The 25,850-nt window shown below is 29.5% G+C and overlaps 1 protein-coding gene across 2 annotated transcripts in view; it reads left to right on the forward strand.

The window, feature by feature from the left end:
• The window catches only part of LOC125066883, a 36,643-nt gene extending 13,926 nt beyond the window's left edge, over positions 1-22,717 (forward strand). The window contains exons 3-9 of one of the 2 annotated variants that reach the window (XM_047675190.1): positions 11,538-11,638; positions 14,242-14,447; positions 16,316-16,456; positions 17,137-17,339; positions 18,814-18,998; positions 19,941-20,064; positions 22,548-22,717. In XM_047675190.1, the coding sequence (XP_047531146.1) occupies positions 11,538-11,638; positions 14,242-14,447; positions 16,316-16,456; positions 17,137-17,339; positions 18,814-18,998; positions 19,941-20,064; positions 22,548-22,655 (1,068 nt within the window). In that variant the 3' untranslated portion in view covers positions 22,656-22,717. The remainder of the gene's footprint in view (positions 1-11,537; positions 11,639-14,241; positions 14,448-16,315; positions 16,457-17,136; positions 17,340-18,813; positions 18,999-19,940; positions 20,065-22,547) is intronic. The other variant, XM_047675191.1, reaches the window with a different exon arrangement.
• Positions 22,718-25,850: the final 3,133 nt, after the last annotated feature.

Below are 25,850 nucleotides of genomic sequence, written 5' to 3' on the forward strand. Positions count from 1 at the left end.
TATCATAAAATAATTAATATTAGGTTTATTTTCTTTTTTTAATCGTTGTTTAAAATCCGTAAACCTAACCACATAAGCCCAAAAGTTATCTGCAATATATTGCTGTTACGGGATTGAGAAAAAGGTGGTACAAAAGGCGGCCTTTGTACCACTCTTTTATGTATTTCTTGTTTATTTTTTTCCTGTTTTGGTGTACAATAAAGTATATTGTACCCCGTCTTATTGCTTCCCCTAGCGACTGGAAGGCTGGTTTATTTTTCACCCAGAGAATCGGAATTGCGTTTCAACTAGGAAACGCTGCTAGCATTATTTCCACCATTGCACACGGTCATGATTTAAAAAATAATAATTTTAATTATGATTCCATGCTAGAATTTAATATTGAATGTGATTGTGTAATACATATATTTATTATTGTATCTGTGGTCGAATAAGAAACAAATTTAACTTAATTCTAATATCACAATAAAGCTCTATCAAACGCGTCACTTGACGAAATTCCCAACGATATAACAAGCACGAATATCATTTGTTTGTCACGTATTAAACACTATTCAGTACATTATCTCACGCCCAATATAATTTGAATGTTGAATCATAATAACGTCATGCAGTGAAAATGAAAACAGAATTTAAAGCAAACGTAATCAGTAGCGTTCAATTCTGCGTGAAATTGTTTTCAATGGATTATAATTGTTACTTCGTGTTCTAAATATAACAATAATTATTTAATTATGTACTTACCATAAATTTTCAATCAATTGTATATAAGAGACAATCCGTTCTGACTGAAAATATTAAGTGGTTGAGTGCAGAGTTGGTTTTCTATACCGATTATTTCGAACATTGAATTGATCTTGATTGAAATTACTAATATTCTTCTAAAACGTTTTAATATTTGTTTCCTTCTTTTAAATACTTTTTAAATTATAATTTAAGTAATTACTTACGAAGTAATACTGGTTTAACTGCTACATAGTTATTTGAATATTTAATTTGGAAACAGGTTCAATAAAAATTTTGCCACCTTTCAACTTTAATTGTTGATTTAGGTTTTTATTGAAATTAATTTGACCGCTCTGTTTGATTAGTGAAAAAGCAAAATCCCGTAAAAAGCCCTCTCCCAAGCCAAGGCCGCTCCACTTTTTTTCTTTAGGAAAAGTAAGATCTTTTTTTTTATTACGATGCGTATTTTAATCCGACTTATACAGAATTCCTCACAATGTTTTATTTCATAATTATACCATCAAATTAAATTAATGATTTAGTTTCCGTTTGTAAATATAATTTATAAATATCAGCATTTACAGAAAATTGATCCTGTGTTAAATAGGAGTTGAAAGTTTATGCGGAAGTTCGTAATTTGTAAAGCTACAAAATGCTACGCCATCATATTCATATAACACAATACAATAACAGCTAAAGATAAGAATGAAGAGAAAAGATGAGATAGAATGAAAGAAAGAATGAATTTGTTTGTAATCTATTATAACAATAGACTATATCTACATAACAATAACCATGGCTACTTATACATCTAGCTCACGCATGTAATGCTCATTTAGTCGTATAAAGTTACAAACACTTAGTTTGAGATTCTTCAGCGTACAAATAATAGGTAAAATAAAAACACGTTTATGATATTATCTGTAACTATAAATGAACAAATTAAATTTATATCTAATTATTATAATATCATTTATAATTTAAATTTTATGATAATAATTATTTTTATAATATTCAAATGATTTGCAGTGTTTCTCGTTAATAATGTAAATATGGGTTCATTGCACTTCTTTCGCTTTTATTTTCGTTGGTTGACATTTTAAAACGTTCGTTCGTTAAACCCAACCATTATATTTAATAGTTAATCGCTATGAATGTTAATGTATACACAATAGACTTAAGAATAAAAAAAAGGTATATTCAAACCTAAATTTGTTAATAAATTGTAGTAAGCTATATTCTCAATGCATTGTTTTAAATGTCTAATAAAAAATTAAGACAAAATGTATTACATGTAGAATAAAGTTATTTGTAAGAGCAATGAAATATATTATAGTATTTTTCTTTGTATGTTTTAGGTGATAGAACTATTACTACTAATTCTACTTTTTTATATGATTTTACGTATACGTATACTAGTGACATATATACATTTAGGAATTTATATTTTAATTAGTGCTATGAAATCGCAGTAAATATGATTATCTTGTTATTGTACACTATCGAATTAAAAAAACATCTTTACTACACGTTTAATTTTTTTTCTATAAATAAAATTGTATGTCTTTGGGTTAATTATTGAGATTATTATTTAGTTCTACGTACGATTTAATGTTACCCATGTAAAATGACGTCAAATATTAGAATTTTTTTGCTTTAAATCCGCTCTTAATGATGTTGAAGTGCCTAATTTGCCAACTATCCCCTTCCATCATCTCCCTTGTTCGCCTGAAAAGATGTGTCTGCAATACAATTTAAAATGCAAACTCTTAAATAAATAACTTTTATACATGTTTTTTTTACAAACAGCTTATAAAACAAAAGGCAGATGAAGCGTGCGGAATAAACCAAAACGGGTAGGAAATTTCATATAAACACATATATATTTAACAGTTTTATATTTGTATGGATTATTTAATTTATCTTGTTGTAAGATAGTCCTTTAATTTTAAAAAATATTGGTAAATATAATCTTTTGTCAGTTTCTTTAATTAGACATTTTTCTACTTCGTCTATTTGATCATTTTTTTATAAATTAATCATATTGGTAGATACAAATTTGTTGAACAGTTGATGCGAGAATCATTAAATAAATCATTAAATAAAAAGAAAAAATTATAATTACTTAATTTGTTATAACTAGCGACTTGCTCCGGGTTCATACTCCAAAATCAATGTTAAGTTAGAGTCGAATCAGAGATTACCCTAGCGGGAACGTACGGCGTACAAACAAACAAATTTTAATTAATTATAATATGACATATGACTTACTAAGATATTCTCATATAATCTTATTTCACATAAAACGTCAATATGTCAATTGATAATAGAGAGTGTTCGGTGAACACGCTCAATTATAGATAGAATATAAAATTGTATTTCTTATACGCTTAATAAAATATTACGGAGGTTGGAGACGAGTGCCCTCACTGATCCTATCCGGGCCCATGCGAGATTTATTCTAATTCTAATTTAGCAAAGAACTAATTAAGTAACCTTTGTCTAGGTATAAGTAGTTTAAATATTGTATGAATATGAAAACTATGAAGGTAATATTTTGTGTTAAAAAAAAATACATATCTCCATGTTATCTGTAGCATGGTAACCAAAGATCGTTTGACTGTGAAACATACGAAATAAAGGTCAGAGGACCCAACAATATCCAACTCAATCATCCTAACAATTTACATGACAAATCGTGCCTATCACAGCGAACCAAGCTTTGCCAACACAATTTTCTTACTCTTTTCCAAGATAATACTACATGATAGCACGGTACGCCAGACAAATGGCCTCATTATTGTTTTTCATTTACGCGAGATCCGCTCTCACAAAGTTTATGCCATCCACTCTGGATTAGACCAGCTGTCTTCTAAATATATCGCGCTATGCAGTACTATGTCGCTAGGTAATTTAATAAGGTATTTACCATTACACACGCGTAATATATTGAATATACACTCTTGGAAAAATGAAGTTCCATTCCATTAGAAAAAAATAAGTGTATGAATTCATAAATTATAACTTACAGGAGAAATTATACTAGACTTAATAATTAAATAACTGATGTATTATTCCAAAAATATTAAGATATTGTAAAGCTTGTTTCCTTTTAAAATATAGCTCTACATAGATCACAAAACATAAATTATCTCTATATTTCAAATACTCTGTTGTTTTACGAAGATTTGTTTGATTAACATAATAAATCTTTCTTGAATTAAATAAATTGTTATAAATAAAGGACTTCTTTATACAGCTAGAGACATCATTTTTCCTCATAAACTACGAGTAGATTGTATGACCCTAAATAACCGTTACGACATAATCTTTATGGATGTTTTATGCTTATGTACGTCATTAAGTAGGCTTTATTATATCGTATTAGAAATTAAATGTTATTATTATTTTAATTTTTAATTCTGTTTTTTTAGTACACGCAATAGTGTAATGGAAAACTAAGTATAAATGGTGCATTATTCGTTATTTCAGAATATATTTGTATTAAAATTTTTAATTTAACAAATCGTAAATGTACATGAATATATTTTTGTACGTACTGTGCTTAAAATTTTATATAGAGCAATTCATATAAATTTATTGAGAAAAAAATGTTACCCATTTTTCCTTAACAATGCGACTACAATTATTACATTCCTTATTTCTAGTTTTCTTAAAATATTTGCATTGTGCACAAATATATTTTTATTTTTTATATTATAATTGTTTCTTTCTTTTAATACGAACTGAGTATCTCATTAAAAACGCCTCGCTCCTTTGCATGCCCTGCGTAAAGTTAAGGATATATAAGTTAAGGATTGGCTTTTGATGAAAAATAGACATGAACATTTATGTATAAATTAATAGTTAACCGACCCTTTAGAAATAAACTTGTATTATATAAATAAAATAAATCCTTCTTTTTCGTCTGGGGATACATCTCATGGGTCAACCTTCAGCTTTGTAAATATTCTTGTAAAAGTCTATTTCAATAAAAGAATCATTTCAATATGTTTTATATTGATGTTTTGTAAGCAAATATTCTGAGACGGATAAACGAGACCGCAAAGCGCTGACGGCTATTCTTAGGCAGTATAGCGATTCCGTAGCAGTCTCTCAGTTGACAACGGAGTATGTTTACAATATGCCTAGATTCACATTACTTGCAATACTATACTCTCTCTATCTATTGGAGAACTCTTAAAAAATCACTGGTCTAGGATAACTTGGGCCAATTCCAAGTTTATTTGTTTTTCAATCGAGAAATGACTAGAATAATAAACTATAAGTCAGAAAATTATCATCGTTTACGTCTCCCGTGCCTCAGAAAGTCTGTCAAGCCGTTGGTCCTTTTAGAATTTGCCATCCCATCAAATACTGGCTGTGGTAGAAATCAGCATCGATGATATTTCATCATAAATCTGTTACAAATTATCGAACATTAGAAGAATATATAACAACTCGTAGGCGTTAGGTATATAAAATTAGCTAACATATAGTTATTTCTTGGGGTTCAAGCTTGCTCCATTTCACATATCATCCAATTCTCCTCTGTGATTTGGTCGGAAAAGAACAACAGACAGACAGACATTTAGATTTGTAATTATAATATTAGTATACTTGATTTTGCAATATACTTATGTTAATGAAATGCTTGTACTTAGATTCAAGTTAAGAGCATCCTAGATGAAAACAATGTTATTAATACACAATTTTCATTACGAAAAAACGCTAATTAATATTGTTTAATAAGATAAAATCACAGATAACAACTAAAGAGTGATAAGGACTGACAATCAGTACATAATATACTTAAATAATTATAGAAATAATATTCATCGTTAAGCTAAGGCAGTCACAACATAACAAATAACACTGAAAATATCTACTTAACACACGCATGTTAAATTTTTTTAAAGGTATAATTTTATAATCGTTTTAGATTATCTAATTTACTACGCTATATATTGCTAAGTATTCTGTGAAAAGTCAGCATCGTAACCGGTCCATTCCAAAGCGATGTTCCTCCTAATTTGTGGGATTGGTCGAACTGATAGTTGTTTCTCGTAAAAGGGTTAATTGTGTTAAGCTTTGAATAACCTAAGGCAGTTGGGGGCTAAATGGATTTCTAGCCGCATCAATGTTCCGTTTTCAACATTATTAAAGTTCTATATTATCTTTATGTTGTTGAATATATTATGGAAATTTCAATAGTTGTATATTAAAATAGTAGTACTAAAGGCATTATGACGATAATAGTAACTAGGGCACGTGCTCCGTTTGATGAATTCGCGTTCGTTAAGACTAATTCTTCTTAATGAAAGTGAGCAGGAAAGGAGTTGCGCCCTTTATGGGTTGCGACAAGAGAGACTTGCATTTACCCAATTCTGCTTTTAAACGTACATATGTATATATAAACGTATATTAGTAGTAATGATGATTTTTTTGGCACGCACTTCATGTCCGTTCAGTTTCATTGCAGAGTAGTGTGGTCCATTGTGCCAGTCATGAAAAAAGGTGAACTTCTACTAATGACGCAGTTTTAATCACCAGTAACAGATGATAAATAATACAAGAATTCACGTAATTAATAACTCATTAACTTACTAGATACCCGGAGATCATAAGATTGTTGTGTGTAAGTGTAGTTTAGCTAAAGAGATTATGCTTGTTTGTTTTTATTTTGTCTAGAAACTTATACAAGAAAAGATTTAAACTATATATCAACTTGTCAGCTATATTATGTGTCTAATAAATAAAAAGACTATCGAGAATTTATTTTGTCAATTTTGTGTGTAATAATCAGTCTAGAAACCTCTATGACTATAAGTGATTTGATAATATTTATAGAGCAGACTTTATACCTACAACTAGTCAATGGAACACTGCTGAGAAGTCTACCTTTTCTCGTATAAATCAATTTCGAAGATGTGTTCGCCATGCTGCTCCAATGCGGGTCGGTATATACAGAGTAAAGGTACATGTTTTTTTTTTTTCGACACACATGTTGTTTATATTCAGCGCTGAGATAAATTATAAATAGAAATTAAGCCCATGAAAACGTAGTAATACTTAAAGCGAGCTCAAACATGTGCTCTTCAGGCGAAGACACGTTTTCTATTTACTGGACCATGTTTACTCAAAATTTTTATATCTTTTAAACAATCCATCACTGTATATATTATTATAAATGAAAAACACAGCTGTTTTGATAAAATGATATAGTGCGATTCTATATATAAAAAAACAACTACTATGAATTAATTTATTACTCAAAATATTTTTTTTGCGGTTTTAATTTTATTGATAACGCCATTCTCTATTGATGAGGCTTTAAATGTATTTTAATTTGTAGGTCTTGTAGTACGATATAGCCGTTAGCGGAACCATAGTTCATGCAAAAACCAATTTCATTTCCATCGAGCAAGGGTTGTCGAAAGCCAAGTAATTCGAGAGGCGCAGTAAAGAAAGATCGTCGCTACAATCCTGTTGTATAAAAAATACTGAACACGAAGATGATAAGAACCAAATCTCACAATGACAAGATATTACGCACAATATTACGTACTTCACATATACATGTTTTTCCAAAGTAAATATCATGTCATTTACTAAATAGATGCGTCATTTATGGTAGCAATAAGTGCTTTGAGTGCTTTAAGTCTTTCTTATAGCTAACGGATTCATCGCTTAAGCTATTATACTTTCAAATATTTTTGTAAATTAGAGAAATTTTGAAATTATAAGAAATGTAAATGTATGTATGTAATTTTGAGTGAGTCAGTGTAATTACAGGCACAAGGGCCATAACATCTTAGTTCCCAAGGTTGGTGGCGCATTGGCGATGTAAGGAATGATTAATATTTCTTACAGCGCCTTTGTCTATGGGCGGTGGTGACCACTTACCATCAGGTGGCCCATATGCTCGTCCGCCAACCAATGCCATAAAAAAAAATGTCCTTTAAATTTTAGTAATTAGAATGAAGGATATTAAATAATAAAATAAAATAAGTTATGAGTTATGATATGAGTAACACATCTGTTAATTATTACGCGAAATTGGATCTAATTCAGAGACAAAGGTTTTATAGGTGCGCAGCGCGTAATGGCACTGTCAAAACATCATGGACACCATCCCTCATAACTCTTTTCGGAATTATCCGTTTTAGATTACCGATTGTAAAAGTAATAAAACTTTAATCATTTAAAAGCAATAAGTACACTAACTCAGTAGCACTCCGTTATAAATATTATGTTCTATTCCACACATGTCTATATACTCGTTGATCTCTATACTGGTTGATGATTATTATTTGTCTATATGTTTGATATGAACTATCTATGGGCGTGCCTTCAGGGTAAGACCAACTCGTTTGGCAAATGGCTTGACACTCTCGTAACTCTATTCTCTTATGTATGTGTGGTGCGTAGTACATAATGATATCACGAGACCCGACATTTGATTTATGTCTTGAAAATTAGGCTGGTTCAGGTTCATTATTTTATTGTTCACTTTTTGTATTCACGCACTGGTTTAATCCTGGCGTTGTAAGAAGGTATTACCTTCACATTTTTACGTTCCACGTGAGGATACTTGAATATTACTCACTGAGTAAGCTGGAGACGTGATGTGTGATCAATAATAATTTTCCAAAAATTACAAAAATTTTGCAAGGATATATACCCAAAGGATTCCACGCGATTGAGGTACAACCGCTTTTGACGAATATTTGCACAAGACATCTGCACGCTATTGTTCGTGATCGGGATGTTTGTACTTGTTTTACGTGTTGTTTCAATCACCTGACACAAAGTATCTTAGTAGGAAGTGTTACATTCTAGCCTATTTAAAATATATTTCTTAGTCTAAAAGTTAATGAATGAATAATGATATATCCGAATATATATTTAGCCATAGATATTTAAATTAATACTCATATTTCTAATAATATCAACCACCTGAGTATCTACCATTAGAGGTAAAACGAAGATTACAAATCTACAGAGCAATCTGGGCGATAATTTTTGACATAATGTTTACGTATTATTTGGAATTATTTGGAAATTTTACTAATCGTCGGAAAATTCCTTGATAGGTTAAAAATAAACGTTCTTCTTTTGGAGTTTGACATAAATTAAAAAAATATATATTCAAAATTTTTACCATACCATGGGCTGATGTTGTGTGAACGTATGTATAAATTAATATAAATAATTATTTTCTATTGTTGTTGGAATATTTTGGCAAGATCGTTACTATAATACGGTGCAAAATAAAATAAATGTAAATATATTATTAAATTATTAATCAGAATAATACATTTAATTCTATCAAAGTGATAATTATTATTATTCACAATCGTAGCCTCCTTGACAACAAAAAAATAATAAATGACATCATACATAATATGAGTTCTTAGTTGTAATATAGGTTGAAATTTTTTTTTTTAATAAAGACCGTTACTTTAAAAATGTTTATGTAAACATTTATACTTCATTCATTCATTACAACATCAATAACTTTTATGTGTTTATATAGTTTTAGAAATATATGTATTTTTTAAACTGATGATTTTTTTCGATTCAGTAAATTGGTTACGACTTCATGTGATTTGCGAATGTATGAGTGTTCAATATTTATACGAAATGTTTTATATGAGTATTTTAACTAACGGTAGAAAATCATTGACTTGGTGGTAGGGCTTTGTGCAAGCCCGTCTGGGTAGGTACCACCCACTCATCTACCGCCAAATAACAGTACTCTGTATTGTTGTGTTCCGGCTAGAAGGGTGAGTGAGCCAGTGTAATCACAGGCACAAGGGACATAACATCTTAGTTCCCGATGTTGGTGGCGCATAGGTGATGTAAGGAATGGTTAATATTTCTTACAGCGCCTTTGTCTATAGGCGGTGGTGACCACTTACCATCAGGTGGCCCATATGCTCGTCCGCCAACCAGTGCCATAAAAAAAATGATTTAATGTTTATAAATGTTTAAACGATAAAGTTTCGGATTGGTGATATAGGGAATGAATAATACTTCTTACAGTATCAATGTCAGTGGCACTTACCATCAGTCATTTGATTACATATTATCCATCATCATTTGCCAGTCTGCCTGCCAAAAATATAAAAATAATTAAGACACAAGACATGTCATTAATTATAAGATATTGAAAATTTTGAGCATTATCGTCTATTATCATTATTCGTTGTTCCTATCATGTTTATGAAAGATTATCTCAAATATATATATATATGTTACTAAAATAATATTTCAATGTATATTGATTTTTAAGACACCTCGTTTTAAATATTTGTCTTTTTTTTAATCTTATAGCAAATATATTCGTACGTTACTTAGTAGCTGCAACTCTGTTGTTAGTTTTTATGTTTCCACCAAACACAATCAGGGTCACAATTAATATATATTTTTTTCTTTTAACAGATTTTTTTATAAAATTTCAACGTGTGAATCTTTTTACAAGCCATATACATTTACAAATGGTCCAATGATTAAATATTTATTATGTTGTTTACACATATACACATTATTGTAACATTTAAAAATATATATGAGAAACTTACGGATTGATGGGTCTATACAAATATATTAAACATTTGAAGACGAAGAAGAACGTCAAATAAATCAACCCCACTAACAAAACGTCGTAAGTTTCATCAGATGATTGAGACACTTAAGAACTGAGTAGTTTGAAATAAGGTCGACTTTCGTGTAACTTCTGTTTCGTAATCGTTGAAGTTGGAGAAGCGTTTATATTTTTTCCGCGTCTCTCCATTACACGAACACGGCTGTGGAAAACTATTTCTCGCTTGTAACAATAAAAAAGTTGTAGGCGTAATATACTGTGGGTCGACGTGACTCGAAATCATTTACGCAGCTGTGATATTGTTCTAACTTACGAACTTTATAAAAACTAACTACTCAGGCCGTAACAAGTCAAGGTACTTGACACAAGTACAATTACTCATACCTTTCCCGATAATGCCTATGCTCTCGAAAGCAAAAGAATAGACATGTTTTCGAAATTTAAAATAAGAAAAAAAAACGTACTGCATAATAATTGTATAAATAAAAGGCGGAACTATAAATTCAAAAAAGAAATCTACCATTTTTATCATTACAATTTTTTTGTATACAGTTCTTTGTGTATATCGATCGCACGCTACGGAAACGCTTCTTTCGCCACCAGAAAGGAAATACGTGATCATTTTTATTTTACTATTGGGAACTGATTGCTTTGAATATCAGATCTAGTGACTAAACTTGACAAACTCAAATTACTATTTATTTTTATTTAATTCCATAATTTTATAATTAAAAGTAAATAATATATTTAAAATATAAAATTAGTGTTCGAGATCTATTTAACAAGTTACTTATTTATATTACACCATTTTTTTTCTTTCACAAACGTATAGAAAGATTCTAGTAATATTAAAACATGATTTCTATAATTTATTTCTTTAGAAATACCAAAAACGTTACACTGGATTGACAGAGTTTTCTATGTGTCACATAAGTCATACTGCTCAAAGATTTGGTAAACTTTCGCAACAAGACGCCAGACCGACATCGACTCTCGGGAATATTATTTGAGGAAACTACAAGTGCTGGGTGTTCTGCTCACATTATAGAAGGATTTCCACGGATACACACTTCAGTCGCCTTTTATGACATTCAAGAGAGAGCGGGGTGTTTCTATTTTAATACCTGGGCTACATTTATAAAAAACGAGCTTATTTTCATTTTATTTGTATAAAATATGTAAAAAAATATTTTTGTTTCAGATTAAAACGCTAGATTTGGCACTCGTGTCGATATATAGAGGAGGCGTGGAACTAGCATCGGTCAGTCAATACTCTGGTTCACCGTACAATACCACAGACAGGTATTTATTAAACCGATAGAAACAATAGAGATCTATCTAGACATTATCTTATATTTATAATTGTATTGTATATATAAGGAATATATTCTAAGTCTGTAATAAATCAAATCAAAATACTCTATATACATAAGTCACATTCAAGAAAGATGTACAAGAGGCGGCCTTATCGCTAAAACAGCGATCTCTTCCAGGCAACCTTAAGGTAGAGGGAAAGTAATAAAGATAAACATAATACATAAATACATTACACTGAAATAAGAATAAATTTAATTATACTTGATATATATATATAGGTACACGTGCATATGTATGTATATAATTAGATATAATTTATAAAGAAAAAAAAATACAATATATGAGTAAATTCATGTGCACTTTGGATACTTCATGTTATACTCATGTTTATTGAAAAAAACTTACGAGATATGAGACGAGTCCTAGTTTCTATGATCATGGAGTACACTTATCGAAACCCATTTCAGTCCTTTGGCTTTAAGAAATATCCTTTCATTCCTATATTTACTTAATACTGTATTAAATATACTAGAAATAAAAAATCAATAGACTTAGTATTAAAGGCACGCTTATCTCTTACAAAGATTTTTTCTGAACAATCACGAAAGACAAAGTATACACATAGTATATATATGCCTATATCTGTTCTTAGAGTTAAAGCTATTCTTCGTGCTAAAATTCATCAAAATCGGCTCAATGATTTCGATGTAAAGCGCAACAGACAGATAGACAGATAGTACGGATATAACTTAGAACGACGTTTGGTTTCGGTTGATCGGAAAAGAATACGAACTTAAGAACAACTTAAACTTAATTTTCAACTTTGATATCTATCCCTTCTTTTTGGCTTAAATATTTTTAGTTAGAAAATAGTTTTGAAACAACAAAGGCAATAACTGCTTCAGTAGTGCTAAAAGTACAAAACTTCTTCAAGAAGAGTGTTGGAAACACGCATAAGTTTTTAAACACGGTAAAAATTACGAGCGCATAGCGTTTGCGACTCATACTGAAATTGTTTTGCTTAAATGTCTTATGCTTGCTGTTTACTTACAGATTCACTTTTACTTTATACTTTCTAAGAATACAATAAATTTAATGTTGTCTTAGATTTTCGCGATTATTACACATTGAAATAAAACTAGTTTTTAACGGATTTAATCGCGTATATTAATTATTATTTTTTTTTTAATAATAATTAATATACGCGATTAAATCCGTTAAAAACTAGTTTTATTTCAATACAATAAATTTGTGTTGAAATTGTATTTTTATAATATTTACTGAGATTTTAAAATCACATTCTATTGATTGTTTAAATTTATTAGACAATCGTTATCGAAGTTACTGAATATTTGATTTGAGACTTAGAAAAAAAACAGAATTGACAAAAATTTGATGAAAATTACATTGCACTAATTTTTATTTTTACTCTAACATTGAGCTTACATATTTCCAAAATCAATTATTTCATAAATAAATAAATAAATTTATCATTAATTTGCTATATTAATTGAACAGCCTAAATTAACATTAATTTTTACTGTATAATTATTGACATAGCCTACAAAAAAAAAATAGCTAAATCTTTTTTGAAATTATTATTATCTATCTTTTCTACGTAATGAATCTGGGGATATAACCTTATTTATACTTAGCAAATATCGCTTTACAAACTCTGAATAAAATATTACATTCTGGATTGTTGTAATAATCCGCTATAAGCTTAATTTTGGTCGCCACAGAAACTTCGCAGAGGCAAGTTAAAGATTAGTGTGGAACTCAATTAAACCGACGGAGTTCGCAAAGATCGCGATCCGTATAATTAAATTTTCCGAGCAAAAGTGTTTCGTGATTGGAATGTAGGCACTCACGGCGCACGTGTGAATGCCCTTAACATTTACTTTTGTAAATTCAATTTGCTCCTTCGGGGGCTAATGTAAAAGCCTCGTTAGCGAGAAAAGATTTAATAAGAAAAGTTTTATTTAATTCACATTCCGTGTAAAAAATAAGAGGCGGTCATCAAACAGAGTTCTATTGAAACATGAATAGTCTTAATTGCATTTTATGTAAACTGAAAACTAAATAACACGTTTGAAATTTATTTATGGGTAAACAATAATTATCGTTATTTTGTATTATATTAGTCCTCGTGGTTATAAAACAAAAATCTATTCAAAACGAGATATATCACGACCTAGTTATATCTTGTATAAATTAAAAAGGCAATATTTCCTAGAGATCCTTCTATTTATTTTTCATATATAAAAATGGGTTTTGTTTCGAATAAAACACTACTGTTTGAAAAATTGTACACGATGTGGTCAGAGGGAACGGTCTGAATAGCTATTAATCACTTCGTTTTCATGCATACTGAGATAAATCTGAACGGATTTATTTCTCAGTATAATACTTAGTCGTCAAATAGAAGATTAATTTTATATTTCAAAGCAAGGTTTCAAAAACTCAATTGGGTTTGATCTGAGAGTTATATAAAGAATTTCCTTGAATATTGAAAAATTATTATCTTGGTGAAGTTTTGATTTTTAAAAGAGGATATACTATATATGACTAAACAAATTGCTTCTCAGACAGGTGAATCTGAAAATAAGTCCTCAACTTGAGAATTGCTTCAATTGGAGCATGGCGCCGCAAAGTGAATTGGTGGTTTTCGCAAGGGTCAGTGATCCAGCAGTGGACCTAGAAACAACACCTCCAGATGGCCCATGGTTAGAAGCAACTGCTGCTGCTGTTCCTTGGAGCCTGGGTGTTGATATAGCTATATGGAATGCCGTTGGTATGTATTTTAGTTTAATTGTTAAAACATCGAAATTGTATAAAAAAATCTAAACGTTTTTTTGTAACTTTTTAATTTAGCTGAGTTATACCCTTACCATGACCCGAGTTAAGTCGATATATTAGATGCAAATAAACTTTGGTTAAGCGAGTGATGAATGATAATTTGTTTGAAATTTATATAAGTAGGTATTTTTTTTCACAAAACTAAAACTAAAGTTAAAACCTCGCAACATCCCAAAGCGAACTCATCTATCAATATCTGAACTATTAACAGTTGAAAACTGAATAAAGTTTGTAACAGACTGTTAACTTCAATAAATATAAATTTAGAGAATTATCTATGTAAATATTTTGAAACAAATGCAGTTATACATTTTAAAGGAAGACTAGATGTACAGCTACAAAGAACAACTGTTGTACAGAGTTAAAGAGATTAATGTACACATATCATAAGAGCTGAAATATGCATGATGTTATTTACAACATGTACACTACACGTACCTCGCTAGACAAGCAATAAAGTAAATGCTTGTGTTATTTATTTCATGTATATAGTAGACATAACAAATTAAAATAATAATAAAACGTATAATATAAACAATAAGAATTAAAACAAAACCTATTTATCTTGTTCTGAGAAACGAAAATATATATATTTTTAAGGATAATGTTTCTGAAAACGTCGCGTAAAAATACTAAGCTGTTTGCTATAAACCACAAACTGAATCGCTTAGCCAATCGTTAACTTATATTTTGGTTTGATCAATTGCTTTAACAAGATATCGTTTTCTAAGCTAGAATTGTTTTTTTTTTTTTCGTTTAAAATGTTTAGTAGTGTTTAGTAGAAAAACAATTTTTGAGATATTTATTATATTACGAAAAATTTACAAAATAATGTTTAATGTTATATCATTTTATTATTATTTTAGTTTTATGTACTATCTTAAAGCTATTTAAAAATTTCCTTGTCGTGCCTATTCTGTTAATTGTTTATTAATAGCATCGGCTATTTGTTCAGGCACCTGTTAACATTACTCTTATCGATTAAGTTGTAAGGCTTATGAGAGAGATTTATATAAATAATAATAATAATTGATATCTTTACGTAGTATAAAACAAAGTCACGTACCCTGTAAGTCACGTACGTCTGTCCCTATGTATGCTTAGATCTTTAAAATTACACAACGGATTTTGATGCGGTTTTTTTATTAGATAGATTAATTCAATATGAAGGTTTAAATGTATAGTACATGCACAATATAGTAGAGAAACACTGATGATTTTAGAGGTTTCTAAAGTTATTTCGTAAATAAACACATTTTTTGCGCTTTCATGGCAAACTTTGGCTGAACCCTACGAGATAGATTAAAATAATGTACTACAGTACTGTACAACTTAAAAAGGTCTTTAAAAAGTCAAAATTAAATACATTGTGCATTTAATATAGATCGAAATAGCTCTTTACAGCATGTAATTTTAAATTAATATTTTCGAAGATATTACAGATTTAAAACGCAGGGACACAGCGGTTTGTATTGTCATTAGATTGAAAAACTGTGAACGTTGTAAGACATTATGTATTATATTTAGTATAATATAAGCATTGCACCCGTACGAAGCCGGGGCGGGTCGCTAGTTTAGTTATATATAAATATACGAATTATATTTTCGTGTGTCATATGTGTATATAATATATATATATATATATATATATATATATATATATATATATATATATATATATAATTATATATAGGCTTTCGTTCTGTTGAACCTTTGATATGTTATGATTGAATTACGAAATGGATTGAAGAGTCCATTAGAAAGACGTGTTTTACGATTATTGTTATTATTATATTGTTGCAGGTTGGGCAGGTTGGGGGGAGTGGGGACCTTGCAGTAAAACCTGTGGGGGAGGGAGACAGATACGTAGGAGGTACTGCTCTAAGCCGTCTTGTGAGGGCTACGGCGAGCAAGGGAGGTCTTGTAACTCCTTCGACTGTGAGGGTCAGTTTGCTTTATTAATTGAAAAAGTTTGTTCAAATACAATTCAATTAAGTATTGGAAGAACTGTTATTTATGTAATTTTTAAAAATTTGTAATTTCTAAATTACTTTGATGTCATTTTAATATATGCACTAGTTAAATGTTACCCATAATTAATTTTAACATTTACATTTAAAGAGTTGCGATGGCTCAGGGGTTAAATGACGCGAGTCTTAACCGATGATTCCATATTATCGCTATGACTTATGACAAAAGCCTTAGCGATAATATGATAAATAATAAAATGAAATTGATTCGTTTATGTCTTCGAAAATTGATATATATTTTTTTTTTTAATTCATACTCCTCTAAAACTGTTAATTGCAACAATTGTTTTAATCTTTGACAGAGTATTTCTACCCAGAGACTAATAATAAATAAACAGTTAATTATTTTAAATTATAAGTAACAGCTTGCTTAACTCGCTCAACTACTTAATTGTAGTCGACGACTATAGTTTATTGAAGATAAATTAAACAAAACACAGACGTCGTACTTAATAACTAATATAATTAGTTTCAATTCACAAGAATATATGCCTAATTCAAACACTACATTCCATTACAGTTTAATTTATTGAACTCCTAAATTTTCTCCTTTAGCACCAAACTATGTAGAGTCAATATTAATTAATTATGCAGGTACTATAAATCCTCTTGCACCGGGCGCAAGACGTAACTTCCATCCTGCGCAGGCGCGCTGGGGTCCAGTACCAGACCGACCTCATGCTTTCAGCTTAAGACCAAACTCATACATCTGGATTGCGTCATCAGAACTATTCGCCTCGGGGAAGACATTTCCAAGAGAATTCACGCTTTTCATTTCTTTGAGGTTAAGGCCAGAGGTAAGTAAGATTGTAGACAGTTGAATAGTTGTTTAAATTTCTAAGATTTTAAAAATAACGTTTAAATTTTTTGTTTGGAATTTCAAACCTAATGACATTTTGCGTAAAATAAAAACCTAAAAGAGATATCTGTATATTATAGTTGAACCAATCGCTTTGTGCTCAATCAATATATCATACTATCCGATTATTTATAAATAAATAATCGGAATGGGGACTAATTAACTACTACTACGTGCCATTCAGCATCTAGTATCACTGAATATACCTATTCGACAACAACAATGAAATCACTTTTATATTTATATTTATAAATGAAAGATAATGAAAATACATTTAATTTTAACAGATTTACGTTAATATATGATTTCAATTCAATATCAACGTTTTGCTATTTAAGTTTTATTGAAATTATTTTAAGGCTTACTTTAAGTATTATTTTAGATTTGATGATGAAAAACATCTGAATCTGCTTTAAGAATCATATTGGTGCTCTATTTATTTCAACTTTAGCGTTAAATAAAAAATGTAAAGTAACGTACCTTAATTTATTAGACTACAGGCTAAAGTAACGACTTTTGTTTTCATTTGAATCGAAATGGAAAAATTAATCATCTAACATGTACTGAATTATATTTAAAGAACACCTTTTCGTAATTATATAAAATATTCGGTCGTAACAGCAAACTTATTTAACTTACACAGCTTTAATTAAAATGAATGAGAAACGAATTACAAAATAGATTTTTTTTTTTTGTAAGCAGAAAAAATTTCCGGAGCGTGACATAATTTACGACTATAGCAGTTATTACGGACCCAAAAAAGAATTTTCCTCTATAAAGAAATTTTATATGCCAAGTATAAAGTGATAAAGCTAAAGAATATAATGATGTTATGACAAAATATAGCATCGCACCTTTGTGATTAATGATTCTGTTATTTTAATGATAATTTGTCGCTAACAAGCCTTCAAAGATTTTCTTTTAAAGTGACACTTTTTAGTTAGATAAATGTTAACATTAATTATGAGCTAGGCAGTTAATTTGCTTCAAATTATTACAGTAAACCCAGTTCTTTTTTTGTAAACAATCTATAAAATTTAGAGATTGGAGTAAAATACTTAAATTTGAATATGTTCAATTTTTGATTTTATTATAAAGCAAATTTGAGTACCCAGTTTTTGTTTTGAATCTGTATTATAATTTATAAAATATGCAGACTTTAATAAGATGTAACATCCCAGTCTTATCTTCAGCTTGATAATATAAAATTGTACACGTGTAGCTTAATTTTGTCATACAATGACACGGTATAACATGACTTTAGTTATATACTTACGACAAGAACAAAGACTTCGATGTGTATATTATATTATCGTATGAGCTTAGGTAATAACAATTCAAGATTAGTTCAAGACATAATATCATGTCTGTCTCTGTTGTTATTTTCGACCAAAATATCAATTTTGTTTCAGAGTGGCGGTTATGGACAAGGTACTCTATTCTCCCTCCGTTCTCGTCGCCGAACGGGTTCATTCCTATCACTTGAGCTAGCTGGTAGAGGAGCTGCTCGCCTCGTCCACGCGGGTGGAGGATCTTCAAGATCTATTTACTTAGCTGTACCTTTGTATGACTTCAGATGGCATCATATTGCTATTAGGTAAGATTAATATTTGACCTTACGATTATATTATATATAGAAGAGTAAGTCCGATAAAAGAATAAAGCAACATCGTAACGTTTAACAAAGTGGAAACTGTAATATTATGAATACATTATAAAGACTCCTTGAACTGTTTAGTGCTAAAATTGCGACGTGCTTAGGCTCCTATGAGACGAAACTATTTAATAAATTATTTTGTAAATGTTTTACTTATCGTCATTTTATATACCGATATATTCAATTAATATTTATATACAACGGAAATCTTATAGTTGAGGCAATGTAACCTTCATATGCAGAGACGCTTAGTAGGAGAAATTTAATCTATTTTTTCTCGGATTTATTTATGCGTCCTAGGTAAAAAAATATAAAAAGTTTAATACTGAGCGAGTGATATAGCGGTTCTTTTATAAGATTTTTTTTTTTCGGCATCGTTTGTCACGTCTAGTTTTTAAAACCTTAACTCCGACCTTAACCTTAAACAGTAAAAGTATTTGGGTTTTTGTGTCAGGTAATTCTCAGAAGCCACCCGGAAATTCTCAATACTCTGGAAATACTTACACTCAAGCACTTCGGAAAGCACGTGAAGCCCAACGGCTTACGGGACCGATAAGAGTAACAGCGTAGGGCCAACGCCCTACGCTGTTACTCTTATCGGTCGTGTCAGATTTCCTGTTCGAATTTTAATTATATTGATTATAAAGAGCATACTTTCAAAAAATACAGGCATTTTGCTCTCTAATTAAAAAAAACTTATCGAAAACGATTATAGAATTAGTGTTCAGAATAGAACTGAATAATTACATTCCTAAGCACACATTATTTTAAGATTATTGAGGCTTATTAGTTATTTACAAAAGAACAAAACTCATATCACCCTACAATAAACAAAGATAGCCATTTTTCTTATAAAACTTTAGTATTATTTCATCTAATTAGCGTTCACGATGACAACACGGTTCGAATCTACGTTGATTGCCGCTGGCTGAGAACCGACGTCCTTGAAAAGGACGCCTTAGACACACCGAGGGACGCTGATCTCATTATCGGCTATCTTTTTTCAGTAAGTATATATTTATCTGTAAATAAAAGAAACATAATTGTATTTCGAACAATAAGTTGTAAAGATCAAACCTGGTTCGCATGCTTGTTTTTTTATACAATAGGTACACCTATTTACTCCTAAAACTCACTTGAATGCGTCTGCTAGAAAACCCCGTATTAATTATATCTAAGAAAAGACAAAAATAAACTCATAAAAACCTCTATATTATTAACAAAAACATCAATCAGAGGAATCGAACCCCTGACCAATATTGCAGCAGACAGTTACTAACATTATAGTTCCAATTCACTCTGAATGTGAAACATAGCGTTTTATTTTGTTATGTTGTTAGCATATGATTTTTAAGTCTCAGAACAAGAATATCCCTAAAAAAAATTCTCCTTCCATAGTACTCTCCAAAGATGTCGTCCTAATTTGTTCAATAGAAAAACTAACGGACCATAAAACGGACACGGCAAATATTTGTACAGCCCTCGTAATGTTTTAATATGAGAATGTTTCTCCAACTTATCTGTCTCGTGAGATTGTATTTTTTATATTCATTTTGTTAATTTCTCTTTTATGTTTAATGTTTGCTAGGACCTTTCGGCAGGCGGTATTTATATATTTGTTATTCTTTCGTTACTGATACATATAAATTATACATTAATAAAAAAGAGAAAATAATTTCAATTACAAAACATTAATCAATTAAAATTAAAACACTCGAATAATTACTAAGTAAATATTTTAATGTTCATATTTAGAATTACCTTATGAACTCGTCATATTAACAATAATCTTACCTTATTTAATTCGTGCAACAACACACAACAAGAACACAAGATATAGTATATAATTATGTTGTGTTCTAAACCCATCGCTCGACTTTATTTTTAATGAAGTAAGCGAGTAACATTTTAAAAATAATACAGAAAGTAATAACACAGTCGCGAAGAGATTCTTATTACCATTTAAGTATTGTCGTATTATATTATTATCCTTAAAATATATAATATTATATTTATTTATTTTTTCTTAATTTCGCAGTCTGTGGATTGTGCTATATATCTACATACTGCCCATAATTTAACGAACGATGTATCAAAATACAATTTATTAAAGAACTTGGAAACGCGTTATGTTTTTGATTTATTATATTAATTTCTTGCGCGTTTTTTTTTTCGTTTTGCTACACGCAACTGAGCTATCTAAACATCAGGATGAATGATCATAATTTCGCTATTCAATAAAGGATATCTCGCTGTACGATCAGTATATCGTTAAGGTAAACAATTATCAATAAGGTAAATTTATTAATAAATTATCCCATTCCAATTAAAACCTACTCCAAATTATATTTTAAATTATTATTTCATCGTCAACTGTCACGTTTTTCTGTAAAGTAAGCCCGAAATAGCTAAACTTTGTGAATACTAAAGTTAGAGGCAACTAACTTGACTTTGGCAAGTCTAATTCTCTTGGTTTCGAAGTGCTCTCAGACGTTTTGCTAGATTGTCGAAAGCCAGTTAGGAATCTTCTGAGTGAGTGCTAATTAAATAGCATCTATTATACGTGCAACTAATTTCATTCAATATAAATATGTCAATCAAATAAATATGACACAAATTTAAAAGTGAACTTCATTATAATGTTATGTAAGAACTTTTATGTTCGAAATAAGACAATGTATAAAAATAAAATAATGAATTCTCCCAAACAACATTCTTTATTACATTTCGCTTCGCTTCAGGCTTCTAGACAATTCCAATAAAGGGCGGATCAAATTGGAGGTCTGTTTTTGATATTTATATCGCTTATATATTATATTTGCTGACAGAAAATTGAAAAGTTAATTTCGATGTATTTATAATATACTCGCTTTCATTATGCGGATACGGGTTTTTCCAATAGATTGATCTCAATTGAAGAATTAAATTTATTTTTTATTTTTATTTTAATAGCTCGACTTTAGTTTGAAGTTGTTGATGATTAATTTAAATAACTTGGCAATTATGAGTATGCTCTGTTTTTCAAGTTAATAGCTTTAAATGCAGGCCTTTATGGAAACTTGTTTGGATAGGTACCACCCACTCACTCATCAATTATTCTACTGAAAAACAGCAATATTATTATTTTTGTGTTATGGTTTGAAAGGTGAGTTAGTTAAAGTTACTACCGGCGGAAGGGACATAATATCTTAGCTTTGAAGGTTGATGGCGTATTTATTATCAGGTTGGACCATTTGCTCGTCCACCAACCAGTATCATAAATAAATAAATACTTATAAACAAGCCAATTTAGTATTCAAATATATTAATGGAATAGCTATTTACTATATTCAATTATATTATATCAAACTTGATAGAGTGCGGCTATATGATACTTCCTAGCATATTTAATCTAATAATAATTTATATTCAACTGAATTTAAGCGTATACGTTTTTTTATACAATGAAAAAGAAAATTTAACCCTTTATATTGCCTTTTTTTCTGACAGGGAGATTTAGAACAAATGGTTCTTGTACCAAAAGCCGGTCAAGCTCACAAGCAGTGCTCGAGTCAAGTGACAGGCATCGCTCCCTTCGTTACACTGCGGGACACGTAAACAGGTAAACTAATTTGAATTAGGAAAATGTTTTACTCTTTTAAAATGTTTATAAATGTAATCTATCACTCGTTTTTTATTATTTCACTTCACTTTGTGTAAAAGTAAATGTTTTAATATTCAGAGTAAAAAATAAAACATGGATCTTTTTAAAATATTTTGAAAAAAAAAATCGTAAATTTTATTTTAATTACAATGTTTTATAATAAATATGAAATACCTAATTTAAATTATAAAATTTAATCTCTTAATTAAAAGAAACGTGACAAGTAAAAGGCTTTGAAACTGTATATAATATCAAATAAAAATTGTACAAGAAACCTACTAAATTAATTGAGTTAATATAAGGTGGAGAAAAAAGAATTGAATACCTAAGAAAATTGCTGGCATCTAATTAAATACTGTAAATTAGCTTTTCTTACTGAATGGTAATAATATGACGTTGCCAAGTACTTTAAATCAAGATCCTTATTTTTCTCAAAGAGAAAATCGTACATAATATAAGATTTTCTACGTGAAAAAGTGTTTTTCTTATTTTTTTGGCTTCAAATAATACAATTGGCACAATTGGTTGATTTTTAAAATAACAGTGATCTTGAACATGCTTAATGTGGTGCCAATTAGGACCTACATGGTCAAATTCCTTGAAAACTACTTAATACTTTATAACAACAAATATTACTAAAGATATGTACCTTAATTTATATTATATACATAGAAAATATGTAAGTAAATAAGTAGTACATTTAAAAAATTATGTTCAAGTCAAGTGTTTTATATAAACATTGAAATCCATCATTGTAAAATTTTACACACACCATCTAATGATTAAGAAGAACATTTGTACATGTTTTGTCCATTTCTTACTAATACATCATTGTACACAACAAACAGAGACAAAACATGATTTGAGCGAAATATTAATGTTAATATTATTCTATAACAGGCGATAAATGTTTTGGAACGCTGAATATTTAAGTGATAGCGTAATTTGAATTAAAAAAAAAATAGTATAGAATATGAATTGTTTATAAATTTAGCTGGCCTAAAGTGTAAATAAAATTTAAAGTAGTTAATTTACGTAAAAATAAGTTTTTTTCCTAATTTTAATAATTTGACCTGTATGTTGGAGATTTGCTTTGTAATGGTTTTGACCTCAATGTATTTTAAATAGTTATAGATTGTATCCTCTAATATTTTGATTTATAAAATGTACAATAACCTTGAATGTTCTTCATATTTGTCTTGAGTAATTGATTAAAGAGAATTATGCTAAATATTATCTTGTTTTTTTTTTCTGATGTAAACAATGAAACAATTGAAGGCAATAAAAATGGCCGTCATGGTAAGATGAAAATACGAAATAATTAAAGAGAACCAACAAATGAACATAGGAGTAAAGTAATTATAACTATAACTTCGACAACACATTTACGAATTGATGATTAAAACCATAGGACAATGTATATTCACATAATGCTCAGTATCCTTTCTACCGTAATAGTATAATTGAACAAAGTACCAAATTCAAGCACATATAGGTACATTTATAATAAAATTATCATACAAAATAGGTACCTAAACTAAATGGAGTTGAAATATCAAATGTAATGTATACATCACAGTAGACATTATTACTTCCACTGATTCATTATTAGAGGTAAATCACTGCCAGTGTAATTCACTGCAGTTGCGAGATATGGCTGCAACACAATCGTTAGTCAGTACAACATGACTGGCAAGTTGCCAGCCAGTAATACAACCTCAAAGCAACTGTGTGAAATGATAACAGAAAGTGGGTTGTAAGAATGCCATAATGTTTTATACTGTGACAGGAATTTTATTCCATTCGATTTGTTATGTTTTAATTTATTGATTGTTTTTATAACGTAGTATTTTTAATACTTTGATGTTGAAATGTTGATCTGGTACAATCAATTCGTGCTTGGTATTTAAAGATTTTATTTACTCCGTCATGTTCTCTTACATATAAAAAATTTTTAAACTTCAATCTGTGTGTGGAGGTTTAGTGTATAATTTGTTACACAATACAATTTATTTCTTGTATATGCATATACAAAATATTTTAGTTAAATGTATCACTAACTCAATACATATTATACATTTACGTAAATGAATAAAAGTAATGAAGGTTAGGTTAGTTATTAATATCCTCAGTGAATTTAACCGTTATCAATTCTATATAATTTTAAAACAATATTTGAAGCTTGTCATAACTATATCGTATAACCCACGGGCCACGGGCGTATAGTAAACGTCACTACATTTTTTTATTTATAAGAAAGTGGTTTTTTATCTTTATAATTATACAACTCCATTATAGACAATCCCTATCAGTATATATGTTTATTCCTTTGGTAAAGTGAACGTAAAACGCTGGCGGTCGTCCAACGTGCGCAGTTTCATTTCTGAATTGGCAAGAGCTTATTGAGAACATAGTTCAACTTTCGTACGAATGCTGCTAATTTAATGCCTTCCAAAATTGTAATAGAAAACGTCAGTTTCAGAACTAGTTTTAAATTAATTTAGTTTTCGCCATTTAGCATAAAAATTGCTCTGTGAAATGCGATATTTTATAAGGTTCTTTTTAAATCTCGTATTTCTTAGTGCAGTTTTTATTCCAAGGAACAGATGTTTATGAGAATTTATTGAAAAAAAGTTTTAATTATTACAACCATTTTAGAACAAGTGGAAGTGCGTTGGACGTCGAATTTATATTTCTTTTCCAGGTTTGGTCGACGTTGATCGGCGTAATTCGTACTCTAAAACACTATAGTGATACAAACAAATATATGACAATAAATTAAATTGCCTACAAGGTTACATGAGTGCGAATATTTTAGAGATAAATTAAATAGTATGGTATACGGTTGCTATGGTAACATAGTTAAGATCAAAATTATCTTTGCGCTTACTTTGCTAGTCATGGCAGCTATTTTTTTTTATTTATTGGAAAAGTTACATTATCAACTTATCACTAAGCACTTAAAATTAATATCTGACTTGGGTAACATACAAAGTGATACGTCTTTAAAGGTGTAAACAAGATATTTGTATTTATAATTTGGTAGCTACTTCGTATCGGTGACTCTCTTTATCTTTTGTTTATTATGATATAAGTCATCCAAAAATTTCCAAAAATTTCATGAAAAACAGCAATATATGAAACTTCTG

This window comes from Vanessa atalanta, chromosome 10 (assembly GCF_905147765.1).
Source record: "Vanessa atalanta chromosome 10, ilVanAtal1.2, whole genome shotgun sequence".
In the NCBI taxonomy this organism is placed as follows: domain Eukaryota; kingdom Metazoa; phylum Arthropoda; class Insecta; order Lepidoptera; family Nymphalidae; genus Vanessa; species Vanessa atalanta.